Source organism: Sapajus apella, unplaced genomic scaffold, assembly GCF_009761245.1.
Source record: "Sapajus apella isolate SASKATOON/1434 unplaced genomic scaffold, GSC_monkey_1.0 scaffold1, whole genome shotgun sequence".
NCBI classification, from domain to species: Eukaryota; Metazoa; Chordata; class Mammalia; order Primates; family Cebidae; genus Sapajus; species Sapajus apella.
In genome coordinates, this window is record NW_022436941.1 from 571,307 (window position 1) to 585,890 (window position 14,584).

Here is a 14,584-nt window from a genome sequence, read left to right on the forward strand (position 1 = left end):
GCCAGGCTGGTCTCGAACTCCTGACCTTAAATGATCCGCCTGCCTTGACCACCCAAAGTGCTGGGATTACAGGCATGAACCACTGCACCAGGCCATATAATCAATTTTAGCATACCTTAGCCCTATGACAGAATGGAGGACTTGGTACCAAATATTTACTTAGATTTATGTAAAAATTAAAAACCCACACTTGTTACATCCAAATATTTTAATGTTAATCTAACTATGTGTTCCAGTTATATGTGTGTAATTTGTATCTACTGTTTATCAGAAGAGACTGTGCCAAGTAGCTAGTTGTAGTAACACTAGCTACCTATTTTCTTTATTTTACTTGTAATATAAAATAGAAAGCATTACATAGTTATCTGTGACTAGGAGAATGTTGTACTGAATCTTTTTGGCATGCGCCTGTCTCTTCTGCTTTTACAGCCTTGATATTTTTCTCTTTCTATCCTTCCCACCAGAAATTAGATGGATGTAACAAGATGACATGTACTGGCTGTATGCAATATTTCTGTTGGATTTGCATGGGTTCTCTGTCTAGAGCAAACCCTTACAAACATTTCAATGATCCTGCTTCACCATGTTTTAACCGGTATGTATACACAGAATTCCCCAGGTACTTGATTTGCAGACTATAAATCCAGTGTTTTATTTAGTACTTGGACTTACTTAAGAGAATTATCTTACCTGTTTTCCCCCATAAAGGAATTTTTATATTATTTTTCTCAAAAATGAGTTTTATAATGAGAATATACACTATGTGGAAGTTTTTACAGTGAAAGTTTTCAAACATACAGAGAATTTGAAAGGATAGGACTATGAATAGGATACTTTCCACCTAAATTAACAATTGATAGTACTTTGCCATATTTGTTCCCTTAACATTTTTAATGAACTACATAGAGTTATGGTAATGCTTCAACTCTAAATATTTCCACCTTTCTCCTAGGATAAGGAAATGCTTCCACATAATGACAGTACTTTAAAAAAATGTAATGATAGTGGCATATTGCTATCTAGTAAACATACATATTTGAAACTTCCTAACTATCCTTGAAAATATCTTTTAAAGTTATTTGATTGAACCAGAATCTAAACAAGTTCAGTCAATGGATTTGGTTCTCTTTAGTCTCTCAATACAGAAAAGCTTTGGCTCACCTTTGTGTGTGTGTGTGTGTGTGTGTGTGTGTGTGTGTGTGTGTTGTGAACATTCACTTTTTGAAAAGTCCAGGCCAGTAGTCTTATATAACATCTTACCTTCTAGAGTTTTATTTGTCCATGATATCCTTTATCTTGTTTCTGTATCCTATTCGCTATAAACTGGAAGTTAGGTCTAGACTGAAGTTTGATCAGATTTAGAGTAACATTTTTTCTGCTGATACTTCATGAGGAGTGATGTGTATTCCACATTGGATCACATCAGGAGGCCCATGATGTCCTCCATTAGTGTGGTGCTCAGTTCTACTGTTTGCTTTATTGTAAAGGTAAGTTTTCCATTTTGTTATTAGTAAGTAATCTGTGGGGTGATTCCTTGGCACAATGGGAATATCCTGTTCTCCAAGAGCTCCCACTCTCAGCATCAGTTGATGATCTTTGTTAAGGGGTGTCTATTAAGTAAATACATTGGTATTGTGAAACTATAAGAGAAATTGAAGAAACAACCCCTGCCATGAACTATTGGAAATCGAGCATTGGAAATTGCATAAATTGTAGGTAACATAAGGAAAGGAAGACAAATTGATAGCTACAAAACATTCTACAAATGGAGGGTACAAGAACCATGAAGATAGAATGGAGTGATGAACATGTAATATTAATAATAGTGTCTTAAAAGAGTTCGGTTGCTTCTAAATTGCCTGACTTCCCCAGTCTTGGCTTATTCTATGTATTGTGTACACTGAGTATCAGTTTTGTGATACTCATCCCCCATTATTGTTTATCCTTGGTCCTGGAGAGTTTGTCTGGATTCTAAAAGGACTGTTTTGTTTGTTTTAATTTGGAAAGGAGAGCTTTATTTTTCATAAAGAGTTGCAGCCTACAAGGTGGCCATTCTGAGAGGTTGGGAAGCATAGCCTTCAGCCAGAAACTAGAAACAGACACTTTAAGGGTGCGAAGAGGAAGACAGGGATTTATGCCCTACAAGATAGCCAGATGTACATATTCAATAAGCTATAGGAGGAGTAATGAATATGTATGAAAGGAGAAACATGCCGCATGTGCAGTTGAGCTTCATTCCCCTTCAGGGGACCCATGTTCAAAAAATGATGGCATTGGCCGGGAGCGGTGGCTCACGCCTATAATCCCAGCACTTTGGGAGGCTGAGGTGGGCAGATCGCCTGAGGTCAGGAGTTCGAGACCAGCTTGACCAACATGGAGAAACCTCATCTCTACTAAAAATACAAAATTAGCCAGGCATGGTGGCACATGCCTGTAATCCCAGCTACTCAGGAGGCGGGAGAATTGCTTGAACCTGGGAGGCAGAGATTGCAGTGAGCCAAGATTGCGCCATTGCACTCCAGCCTGGGCAACAAGAGTGAAACTCCATCTCAAAAAAAGAAAAAAGGTGGCATAAGCATGATCTGTGGGGCAGTTCTCTGACATGAAAAGGTGAAGCAGAGAACAGGAAAACCTCAGTACACATCCTCCATAGACTGGCTAGAACCGCTGTATTAGCAGGAAGAAATGCTGCTCCTTTTTTTGTGCCAAATCTGTAGAAGGGAGGGACAGCAATCAGGCCATTGGTTGATATCAGCTGTGGAGCAAATCTTCCCAAAGGGTTGGTTTGTTTAACCCTTAAGAAAGAAAACCTGGGCCAGGCGCGGTGGCTCAAGCCTGTAATCCCAGCACTTTGGGAGGCCGAGGTGGGTGGATCACGAGGTCAAGAGATCGAGACCATCCTGGTCAACATGGTGAAACCCCATCTCTACTAAAAATACAAAAAATTAGCTGGGCATGGTGGTGCGTGCCTGTAATCCCAGCTACTCAGGAGGCTGAGGCAGGAGAATTGCCTGAACCCAGGAGGCGGAGGTTGCGGTGAGCCGAGATCGCGCCATTGCACTCCAGCCTGGGTAACAAGAGCGAAACTCCGTCTCAAAAAAAAAAAAAAAGAAAGAAAACCTAATGGTGGTCAGTGAGGGAGGGGTGAGGGAGGGGGCTATGACCAGGTATATCTGGCCTCCCATTTTCAAGATTACTCTGGGGTCCCCTTGGCCAGGAAAGGGTCTGTTCAGTTGGTTGTGGAACTTATATTTCATTTTTATTTCTCATTTTCCCCCTTTTGGCTGAGATTTGCCAGAGAAAGCATTGATGGTCAAACTTATTTTGTCCCATATCGTTGCTGGAGTGGTGTGGCAAACCTCCCTGCCTCAATCCAGGCCCTCAGTGGGACTGCTGTGGCCAAAAGACTTACAGCCAATTAAATTTCCAGGCCAGATGGGAATGGAGCTGGGCAGGCACTCATCCACCCTAAAAGGGCTGTTCTTAACCAACTTTAGGGTAGATTGTTCAGAGGGGCCCAGATTTCAGCCCTCCTCAGTGGAATGATTAAAGGAGAAGAAAGGATGTACAGAAATGTTATAAGAGTACAGAAAATATTTTTGAGAGGAGAGGCAATTTATAATTGTTTCATTCAAGTGTTTTAAAATGTACCTTTCTCTATGCTTCCAGGCTGTTTTATGCTGTGGATGTTGCTGACGATATTTGGGAAGATGAGATTGAAGACTAGTTAACTACTGCTTAAGATATGGAAGTGGATTGGTTTTCCCTAATCTTTTGTCAAGTACACAAAGTAACTTTGCAGGATATTTAGGATACTATTCATTCATTCTTCCTATGTAGAAGTTATGGAAGAACAAGGTTTATATTTTCATGTGGTACTACTGAAGAAGGTGCATTCATACATTTTTAATGTAAGTTGAGAAAAATTATAAGCCAAAGGTTCAGAAAACGAAACTACAGAATATTATAATGTTCCCAAAGCTCTGAATAGTTAAAAATTAAATATTTATTTTCTTCCCCAAGCCTTAGGTAAGGAGAAGAGGGGTCAAGAGTTAAACTTAGAGACCCTTTGTCTCTGAGAAGCATCCTTCTAAGACATTCTGTTGGAGCTCCCTCAGTACTACTCCTTACAACTGGGGTGGGTAGAAGCCTTATGAAAATTATACTGAGAACCTGATCTCATTTAATTTACTCCATGTTAATCACATTCCTACCAATCTAAATTTCTGCCAAGTCAGTTCTCTTTAGAGGAAGTCCTTTACTCTGAAACTGACTGGATGGTCCAGTGTCATTTTGATCTAGTTTTCAGAATGGAAATTTATAATAATTTAAAAATATGTTTTAATACCACAAACACTGTGGGGCACTTGATATTTATTAGTAGTGTATATGGTCTACTGGTTTCAGGCCAAATCTAGAATTTAGTGATAACTGGCTCAGAAGAATTTTAGTTCTATTCAACTTTCCTGGGTGTTAGAACCTAGATTCAAAATGACTTGTCTTTGCTACTTGTGTTCCACATTCTCCCTCATTACCTTTTCCCTACCTTCTGTTTGTAAGGACAATTTTAATATTCCAGAAGCACATGTTTTTATTTCTTCTGCTGGAATAGGAGAAAGCTTAATATATTCCCAAGCTGAATGTTCTTGAATTATCCGCATTTACCACTGTATATGCGTATAATGACAGTATAACCTGTCTATACCACTGTAGTTCCAGTCCTAACTTTCTGAATTACTTTTAAAGATCTTCTCTAACAATCTATGGGAATTTGGCTTCATACTCTTTTTTTGCAGCAGCAGTGTTTGGGGTGATAATTTTGAATTGATACCTGTTCCTTTTTCTGGGTTTTGTTGGCTTTTTGAAAAATTGTCTTTTCTTATCGTTGGTGAGTGGCTAGGTAGCAAAGTAAAATTTTTTGGAAAAGAGGACAGAAAAATTGAACTGCAGCTTGACAATGTATTCTTTTTTTCCTACTTTGTCATTGAAAATTGAGCAATCACTTTTAACTGTTTTAGGTATGTGTGTCCAGAGTGAGCAAAGACTATGTTTTTGGATTGTCAAAGAGGATGCTTAATCTTAAAAATAAAAATAAATTTTAAGATTATCTTATAATTAGAACAGAGTTGCTGCCATTTGTTCTGTCACCAAGGCAACTAATCACATTTTAAAATTGTTCGGCATATTACATATTCTTAAGAAAAAGGTCACAGAATAGCATGTCTTTTACCTGGGCTTGTGACTGAGCTTAGGTTTTAGGGCACATATTTTGTTTAAACCAGATAGTTTATGGTCTTCCATTCAGGACATTTTGCATAAAAATTGAGGTTAATTTAAAGAATAAATTGAAGATAAGAAATTAAAATGATTTGTTCTACAATATATACCTGAGAAGAGTGATTTCTGTGATCAAAGAGGAATTTAATTAAGATTTATTCATAAAGAGCTACTCAGAAGCTCTATAGTTCATGAGCTACTTGTTATTTTCTAGAGATCATTTTATTTTAAGCTGTTGTATGTTGTTGATGATGCCATGGAAGTAGGAAAGAAGCCTTTATAATATAGTTTTATGAAAGAAATGAAAGGCTTTTTTCCCATTTATGATAGTAAAAATACAACACAGGTGTTTGGTGTTTAGTCTCAAAAATTTGGTCACCTTAGTGATTCTCTCTTAGGTGCAAAGTCTTTATAACTCAATTTTAACAAAGAAAATAGGGCTTGTATTTTTGAAACATGAGTTATGAGCTAATTTTAAGATGGTATAGTTTTGGTAGAGTACTTTTGTCTTAGTACAATGAAAGATTTGGGTAACTACCCAAATGCCTTGTAAAACAATTGGGTTTGTAGAAGGTTGCTGTGTCAGCAAAATATATGATAGAATAAAGAGTTTTGTACCTGCTTTAATTTCATGAAAGTCTTTTTTACCAGTGAGCTGAGATTTGCCATAAATTAGTATGAACCTCATGGGTCTTTTTTCTTTTGAGACAGGGCCTCACTCTGTCACCCAGGCTGGAGTACAGTAGTGTAATCATAGCTCACTGCAGCCTTGCTCTCCTGGTCTGAAGCAATCCTCTCACTTCAGCCTCCTGAGCAGCTGGGACTACAGGCATGTGGTACCACACCCAGCTACTTTGTTTGTTTGTTTGTTTTTTGTTTTAATGTTTAGTAGAAAAGAAGTCTCGTAAAAAAAAAAAAAAAAAAAAAGTCTCGCTATATTACCCAGGCTGATCTTAAACTCCTGAGTTCAAGTGATCTTCTGCCTTTGCCTGCCAAAGTGCTGGGATTACAGGCATGAGTCATGGTGCCTAGGCTCCTGGGTGTTTTGTGGGGGAGTTTGAAGAGTCAATGTCTCTACATTTTTATGTAAAAAGTTTGGGTCTAGAGCTGATAAATGAAAATAAGCTACCAAGTAACTTTTTTTTTTTAAAGTCAAAATAGAAGCTCTGTGACATTTTAAGCTTGCGATTGAACTAACTTAAGGATCTGCCTCTGTCAATTGAGATGCATCTTGTTTCATCCATCTTTCTTTTAGTTTTTTTGTTTTGTTTTGTTTTGTTTTGTTTTTTTTTTGTTTTTTTTTTTTTTTAGACGGAGTTTCGCTCTTGTTACCCAGGCTGGAGTGCAATGGCGCGATCTCGGCTCACGGCAACCTCCGCCTCCTGGGTTCAGGCAATTCTCCTGCCTCAGCCTCCTGAGTAGCTGGGATTACAGGCACGTGCCACCATGCCCAGCTAATGTTTTGTATTTTTAGTAGAGACGGGGTTTCACCATGTTGACCAGGATGGTCTCGATCTCTTGACCTCGTGATCCACCCGCCTCGGCCTCCCAAAGTGCTGGGATTACAGGCTTGAGCCACCGCGCCCGGCCTCTTTCTTTTAGTTTTAATTTTTATTATTATAATTTTTATTTAGCTACCCTATTAACCATCTTTTTTATAAAAGACTGTATTTTAGAGTATAGATTTACAGAAAAATTGCAAAGATTGTACAGCGTTCCCATGTACCCCATACTTGGTTTTCCTTATTAACATATTAGTGTGGCACATTTATCACATTAATGAAGCAGTATTGCTATTATTGAGTTCATACTTTTTTCGGATTTTCTTAGTTTTACCTAATGTCCTTTTTCTGTTCCAGGATCCCTTCTAGGATACCACATTATTAGATTTAGTCTTTGTGTTCCCTTAGACCCCACTCAGCTGTCACAGTTTCTCATCTGTTTTTATTTTTATATAAACATTCATTAGACCTTGGTATAGCTGGATTGGGCAGGAGCCCAAAAAACTTTTAAAGACAGATAACTTAATCCTAGCAGGCTCAGCAAATCAATGATTTCTTTTTGACTGAGATCTTTTGTAGCTTTAAATTGGTTACTTCTCAGGATGTTCCAGTGCTGTATATGCAGTTTTAGGCTGTTCACCTGTTCTGGTAATTTTTCTGCTCAGCTTCTTGAGAAACATTAAACACTGAGCAAGTTGATCAAGTCAGGAAGTCAGCTGGACCCATTAGACTGTGCACTGGTGTGAGAATTAGCTTGCCATCTTGGCTAAATCCCAAAGCTTGTTGAGTAGATGTATTCCTTCCTGTTGACCTATGGAGGAGCTGGTGAAGGTAGGAAAGGCTGAGAATCAGAAGAAGCCATATTCCCAGACAGACTTGTGGTGGTGTCAGCAGTCTTTTATTTATTTTTTTTTTTTGAGACAGAGTCTTGCTCTGTCACCCAGGCTGGAGTGCAATGGCATGATCTTGGCTCACTACAACCTCTGCCTCCCAGGTTCAAGAGATACTCCTGCCTCAGCCTCCTGAGTAACTGGGATTACAGGTGCCTTCCACTGCACTCAGCAAATTTTTTTTTTTTTGTATGGGGTTTCACCATGTTGGCCAGGCTAGTTTCAAACCCCTGACTTCAAGTGATCCACCCGCCTTGGCCTCCCAAAGTGCTAGGATTAGAGGTGTGAGCCACCATGCCTGGCCCAAAGTCATTTGCCCAAAGTCTTCTTTTTTAGTCGTAGACAGTTCTAATTTACATTAGTAATCTCTTAATATACTTAGTATGTATTTTTTCTGTCAAGAGTAATGAGAGTTAATTAGAGGAGATAATAATAAAGTTATTCATGTGGCTGTCTGCTTTGAAAGGGAATTTCAGAATTTTGACTGGAGTTTGGAACTCCCACCTAGTGTTAACTTTGCCAGCAGGTGGCAGAAGTTCCCATGTTATAAAAATATAGTCACTGGTGGTCTCCTTGCCACGGTGCGCCAGAGCAGAGTCTGAGTCTGAGGCAGAGGGACTCATGGCAGGACAGGCGTTTAGAGAGTTTCTTCTACTCTTTGACCGAGTATTGGTTGAAAAGAGTGCTGCTGAAACTGTAACCACAGGAGACATTATCCTTCCAGAAAAATCTCAAGGAGAAGTGTTGCAAGCAACAGTAGTCGCTGTTGGATCGGGTTCTAAAGGAAAGGGTGGAGAGATTCAACCAGTTACCATCAAAGTTGGAGATAAAGTTCTTCTCCAAGAATATGGAGGCACCAAAGTAGTTCTAGATGACAAGGATTATTTCCGATTTAGAGATGGTGACATTCTTGGAAAGTATATAGACTGAAATAAGTCACTATTGAGATGGCGTCAACATGAAGCTACCCATTCCACTGAAGTTCTGAAATCTTTCATCATGTAAATAATTTCCATATCTCTCTTTTATAAAAACTAATGATAACTGATGAAAAAATATATAGTCACTGGTTAAGACAGGTAAGAGTATGTTGTTTTGTTTTAGAAGTAGATGTAACTTCTGGTATTTAAATTTTTCTCATATTTCATTATAGTCTGTTTTATACTTTAGTAGACAGAATGGTATCTAACAATAGTAGCAAGGCAGGAACAGCAGTATTATCTGAAATTTTTAAATACTTAAAAGTGTACATGAACCACAGTTGACATGCAGTTGTTACATAGCAGAGTGTCATCCCTGATAGTGGCACTTACCTTCAGCCACCAAAGTAGGGAAATGAAGTTGTATATGAAATTCCTAAGTAGGACCTAGGAATTTTAACATCATGGTCCCCTTTGATGCTGGTAAGAGGAGCCAGCCTGCTCCCCAAACCTTAACTAAAAAAAATCAGGCCAGACTGAGTGTGGTCAGAAATCTGGCTATGGGAGCTTTAGGGGTATTCTTAACAAATGTTGATGGTAATAATCAACTTTCAGCACCCATCATGTAGACTGTACAGTTTCTCAGGTTGTCTGAAGATTTACCACTCCAAGGATTCCCACATTTCTCTGAGCCAGAGGATGCTTTGGAGAAGATTGTGTACACTGGAAACTTAGGGAGATTTGATGCTGAAGTTGCTAAGTACAAAGTCAGCATAGTCACTTCTTTACCTTGCTTGTGTCTCTTTTTCCCTTCATTATAAAAATGAAAAAAAGAAAAACAACTAAACTTACACTAATACAACATAAATACATGTAAATTTTAAAAGCGATTGTGGGTCTTACCCTCAGTCTGATTCTACTTTTTGCAACCTATAGTATTGCCTAGAATAACTCACTTATTTAACAAATATTGATGGAATACCCTGCAGTGGGCCTTACTCTTTTTCAAGGTGGTGAGAATGTAGCAGTAAATAAAACAGACATAATCTCCCTGCCCGTGGAACTTAAATTCTGACAGAAGGAAAGAGACACTAAGTAAATTATCTGATTCATCAGAAGATAAGTGCCACGGGGCCGTGTGCAGTGGCTCATGCCTGTAGTCCTAGTGCTTTGGGAGGCTGAAGTGAGAGGATCGCCTGGAGCCAGGAGTTTTGAGACCAATCTGGGCAACAAAGCAAAACCCTGTCTTTTAAAAAAACAAAACAAAACAAAAACCTAAAAATTAGCTGGCTGCAGTGGTATGTGCCTGTAGTCCCAGCTGACCCTCAGGATGCTAAGGCAGGAGGATTTCTTGAGCTCAGGCAGTCAAGGCTGCAGTGAGCCTTGATCACACCACTGCACTCTAGCCTGAATGACAAAGCAAGACCTTTGTCTCAAAAAAAAAAAAAAAAAAAAAAAAGTCATAGAAGTTGGGGAGAAGAAATACAGAGTTAGGGGAGGCAGGGCAATGTTAGAATCTATTTATAGAGAAGACTCCATTAAGATAGCACTTGAACAAAGGCTGGGCAGTGTGAAATTGAACCTTCTGGACACCTGGGAGGAGAGAATTCCAGGCAGAGACAGCATGGGCAAAGCCCTTGGGATATGAGCATGTAAGCGGGCTCTAGGAACAGTGTGGTAGCCAGTCAGGGCTGAAGCAAACCAAGGAAGAGTGAGAGATGGGATATGAGCAGGTGGTGCTGTAGACTATACAGAGCCTTGTGTGAACTTTGGCTGCCACTCTGAGATGGGGGGCATTGAGCAGAGGAGTGTTAGGGTCTGGCTTGTGTCTTAGGGGAATGGTGAGCAAAGGTGGAAAGAAACCAATTAGGAGGCCATTTACAGTAGCTCAGGTGAAAAGTGCAGTTGGCTTTTACCAGGGTGCCAGAAGTTAAAATCTTGAGAATTGATTAGATTCTGTACTTATCTCAAAGGTAAAACTAATAGGAGTTGCTGATAGGCTTGATGTATAATGTGAGAAAATAATGCATCAGGGTTGATTTCTAGGTATTTTTGAGCAGCTGAGATGAGAAACCTGTAGGTAGCACAGGTTTGTGGCTGAATATCAGGAATCTGGTTGTGGACAGGTAAATTTGAGATGCCTGGTAGTTATCCCAGGGGAGATGACAGATAGGCAGCAGGATATTCTAGTCCAGAGTTGAAGGGAGCGACTCAGGCTGGAGATAGAATTATGGGAGTCAACATGTAAATGGTATTTAAAGCCATGAGACGAGATGACATTACTAAGGGAGTGAGTTACATGTAGAGAAAGGTCCAAGGACTGAGTATTGGTCACTCCAGATGCTAAGAGGTCAAAGAGATGAGGAAGAACCAGCAAAGACAGACAGTGGCCAGTAAGGTTAAGAAAACCAGCCGTGTGTGGTGTCTTGGAAACCAAGTCAGGTTTAAGGGAAGGAGTAATCAGCTGTGTCATACACCGCAAAAAGGTCAAGTACTGTGAGCTGTAACAATTGTAGCAGTCAGTGTTGAGGTCCCTGGGACTTTGACAAGTGCTGTTTCATTGGAGGGCAGTTGCAAATCTGGAATGTGTTTGAGAAAGAATGGGGTGTCCTCATAATAAGAAAAAGGCTGAGCAAATTGATAAACAGCTTTTTTTACATCTTTCAGAGAATTGAGGTCACAGGGCAAATCTTCACTGCAAAAATAAGCAGGAAAATAGATGGGCTCACCTAAGGCAGAAGCTGCTGGAGCCAGTAATTGAGATCTAAACAAATGGCTGTGAGCTAAGTATGGACTAACTAGCTTGAGAATTCAAAACCAGGAGCTAGTCTAAGGGGACCCCACACTTTGGTGGGTTTTACCTCAAGGAGACCCACTGGGTTCTTCTGTAAAGATGGCAGAAAAATTCCCTTGTGCTTTGGACACAGGAAGGGGAAAGTAACCATTTTGAAATACATCCAGGAAGAAAGTAGCCCCAGAGCTTCTGTTCTCCATGGCAGAGAACGGTTTTCTCAGGGAAAACTACTTGCAGGGGCCTTCTCTAGCCTAGGAGAAAGGCAGATGGATGTCTCAACCTGCCTCTAGCCTTCCTGTCTCACATAAGAGGAAAAAACAAGGTTCCACTAAAAAAAGACAGATGTAATCATAAGAGTATGCAGTGCTTCTCCTCACCAATACGATACCTTCAGTAGGGCTCCAGGATAACAGTGGATTCCAACAGAGAAAGCTGCAAGGCACAGACTCTATTTTAATAAGGAATTTCTAGGGAAACCCAAAGACAACAGGGAAGACAAGGACACTGAGGAAAATCAGAGTCTCTAGCACCCACAGCAAACATTAGACGCAGCCTGTTAGCCAGATAAACACACAACTTACATTAAAGGCCTATTTACCTCAGTTCTTGTTACCTAATACATCATGTCTGGCTTTAGTAAAAAAGTACAAAACATGCTAAAAGGGAAAAAGAGACAAAGCAAGCATCAGAGCCAGACTCAGATATGGTAGAGATTTGGGAGTTATCAGACTAGGAATTTAAAATAACTGATTAATGTGCCAGGTCTCTAATAGAAAAAGTGAAAAACATAGCAGAATAGTCAGGTAATACAAGCAAGAGATGGAAACTTAGAATCCAAAAGAAATGCTAGAAATAAAACATTGAAACGGAGATGAATACTTTTGATGGGCTCATAAGACTGAACGCTGCCACAGAGAATCAGTGAGCTTGAAGATACGTCAATAGAAAGTGCCCACATTGAAACTGAAAATTTTCAAAAAGGAATGGAAAGTATTTTGAAAACAATATCCAAGAACTGTTGGATAATTTTTTAAAGTGTAGGTTGGATGCAGTGCTTGCACCTGGAATCCCAGCACTTTGGGAGGCTGAGGCAGGCGATTGCTTGAGGCCAGGAGTTTGAGACCAGCCTGGGCAACATGGCGAAACCCAGTCTCTACAAAACACACACACACACACACACACACACACACACACACACACACACACACGCCAGGCATGGTGGCACACACCTGTAATCCCAGCTACTGAGGAGGCTGAGGTGGGAGGATCGCTTGAGCCTGGGAGGCAGAGGTTGCAGTGAGCCGAGATGATGCCACTGCACTCCAGCCTGGGCAACAGAGTGAGAGCTTGTCTCAAAAGAAAAGGAAAGGAAAGAAGGAAAGAAGGGAAAGAAGAAAGAAAAGCATAGCTCTGCATAATAAGAATATGGTACTTCCCCCTTACCCACAGTTTCACTTTCTATGGTCAACTGTAGTCCAAAAATAGGTAAGTGCAATACAATAAAATTTTGAGAGAGGGAGAGAGACAACACTCACATAACTTATTACAGTGGTATTCTTATAATTCTGTTTCATTTCTGTTAATCTCTTACTGTGCCTAGTTTATAGATTAAACTTTAGCATAGTCACATGCATATAGAAAAAAACTGTATCAGGTTCAGTACTGTTCACATTTCAGATTCACTGGGGATTCTGGAGCATATACCTTGTGGATGAAGGGGGACTACCATACCAGAAGGAGAAGAGAGAATAGAAGAGGGAGAGATTAAAGTTAGAGCATGGGTAACTCCAGAAACTGCCCTAAAGGAGATCAGAGAAATGAGGATATAGCTGAGAGGGCAAATGAGGTAGAGTTTTGTTTTTAAATCTTGTCTTGAATGCTGTAGGAGTGGTCCAGGAGAGGACAATTAGATGCTGTAGGTGAGAGATGGAGTGTTGTCAGAGCAACATCTTCAAGGAGGCAAAAGAGGACGGGATCTTCTGTGCAAGCAGAGGGCTCAGCCAAGGAGCAGGTAACAGGAAGACAGCAGAGTATGAGAGCAGGGCTGGCCTGTGGGTGTGTGATGGTGGGAACTCATGGACATTCTTTTCTGATTGCTTTTGTTTTCGAGGTCATCGGTTGAGAGGAAAACTGGGGTAGAGGGGTTAGAGGTTTGGGACCTTACAAATTAGTCTTTGAGGAGACTAAAGGGACTAGTATGATTGTTAATGTAGCATGACTGCCAGCTGGTGGTAACGGCTCCCCTGGGGTCCAAATTACTATGTTCTGTTTTGCCTGCCCATTACTGCATAACTCAAAATCCTTTCACATTGTATCTTACTGGAAATGGATGTGTTTCACTAGCATCTCATCACAGTAAGGATTTTGGTTCCCAGGAAAGAAGCATCAAATTTGCCAAGTTAGATCTCCTCAGTAGGCCATTTGGCTCATCCATTATATAATATGCTATGATTTCCCCTGGTGGTTGTGTACAATCACTACTCGGGGACAACTACCAGGCTTATGGTTCAACAAATACCAGTGCCTTCTAGATCCCAAGGCACTGCTATAGGAGCAGAATAGAGCAGTATTTAACACCTACCTTCATGGAGCTTATATTTAGGGGGAAACAAAATACATGTCTGGTGGTAAAAGGTTCTGAGAAAACAGCACACGGCAAGGATACAAACTTGGGGGTTGCAGCTTTATATTGGAGGGTCAGGGAAGAGTTATCTGATAAATGACATTAGAGGCAAGCCCTGAAGGACGGAAAGAGTGGAAGAGTAGGCCGTCGGGGGAATGGTGGGCCAGGCTCTTGTGTTCACCTCTACTTTATAAACAGACTAATGGAGGAAGGCAGCACCCACTGATGTCAACACTGCCACTTTTTTACTAAATATAATAAAACTTTAAACACATTCTGTCCACTCTTCCTGAAATACAACTCTGTGTGCACTTAATGTTACCTTTTCCCTTTCTTATCAAACTTGCTGTTTTACAAATTCAACTTGATCCAGTCAGCTGTATTTAATATTTCCTTTTTGATCAAATTGTGAAAATGGTCAGTGGGAACCCATTTAACTGGCTGTTTTGTCCTCTCAAAACTGCCTCATTTTTGAGGCACAAACTGACATTTTTGTTTTGTTTTATTTCATCCCCAGACTTACTGGGACAAGCCCCAGATATTTTTTTTTTTTTTAGACAAAGTCTTGCTCTGTAGCC

The 14,584-nt window shown here is 40.1% G+C and overlaps 1 protein-coding gene and 1 pseudogene across 9 annotated transcripts in view; both read left to right on the forward strand.

The window, feature by feature from the left end:
- RNF14 (ring finger protein 14) overlaps window positions 1-14,584 on the forward strand; it is a 37,981-nt gene that overhangs the window by 15,075 nt on the left and 8,322 nt on the right. For 5 of the 8 annotated variants that reach the window (XM_032239996.1, XM_032239818.1, XM_032240185.1 and 2 more), the window contains 2 exons: window positions 465-595; window positions 3,670-3,980. In XM_032239996.1, the coding sequence (XP_032095887.1) occupies window positions 465-595; window positions 3,670-3,727 (189 nt within the window). In that variant the 3' untranslated portion in view covers window positions 3,728-3,980. Of the gene's footprint in view, window positions 1-464; window positions 596-3,669; window positions 5,900-13,268; window positions 14,307-14,584 lie in introns of those variants that run through there. The other 3 variants (XR_004257468.1, XM_032240076.1, XM_032239743.1) reach the window with 3 other exon arrangements.
- Window positions 7,916-9,837, forward strand: LOC116525137 (annotated as a pseudogene). The gene has a single exon (XR_004257596.1). The product of XR_004257596.1 is annotated as a 10 kDa heat shock protein, mitochondrial pseudogene (transcript).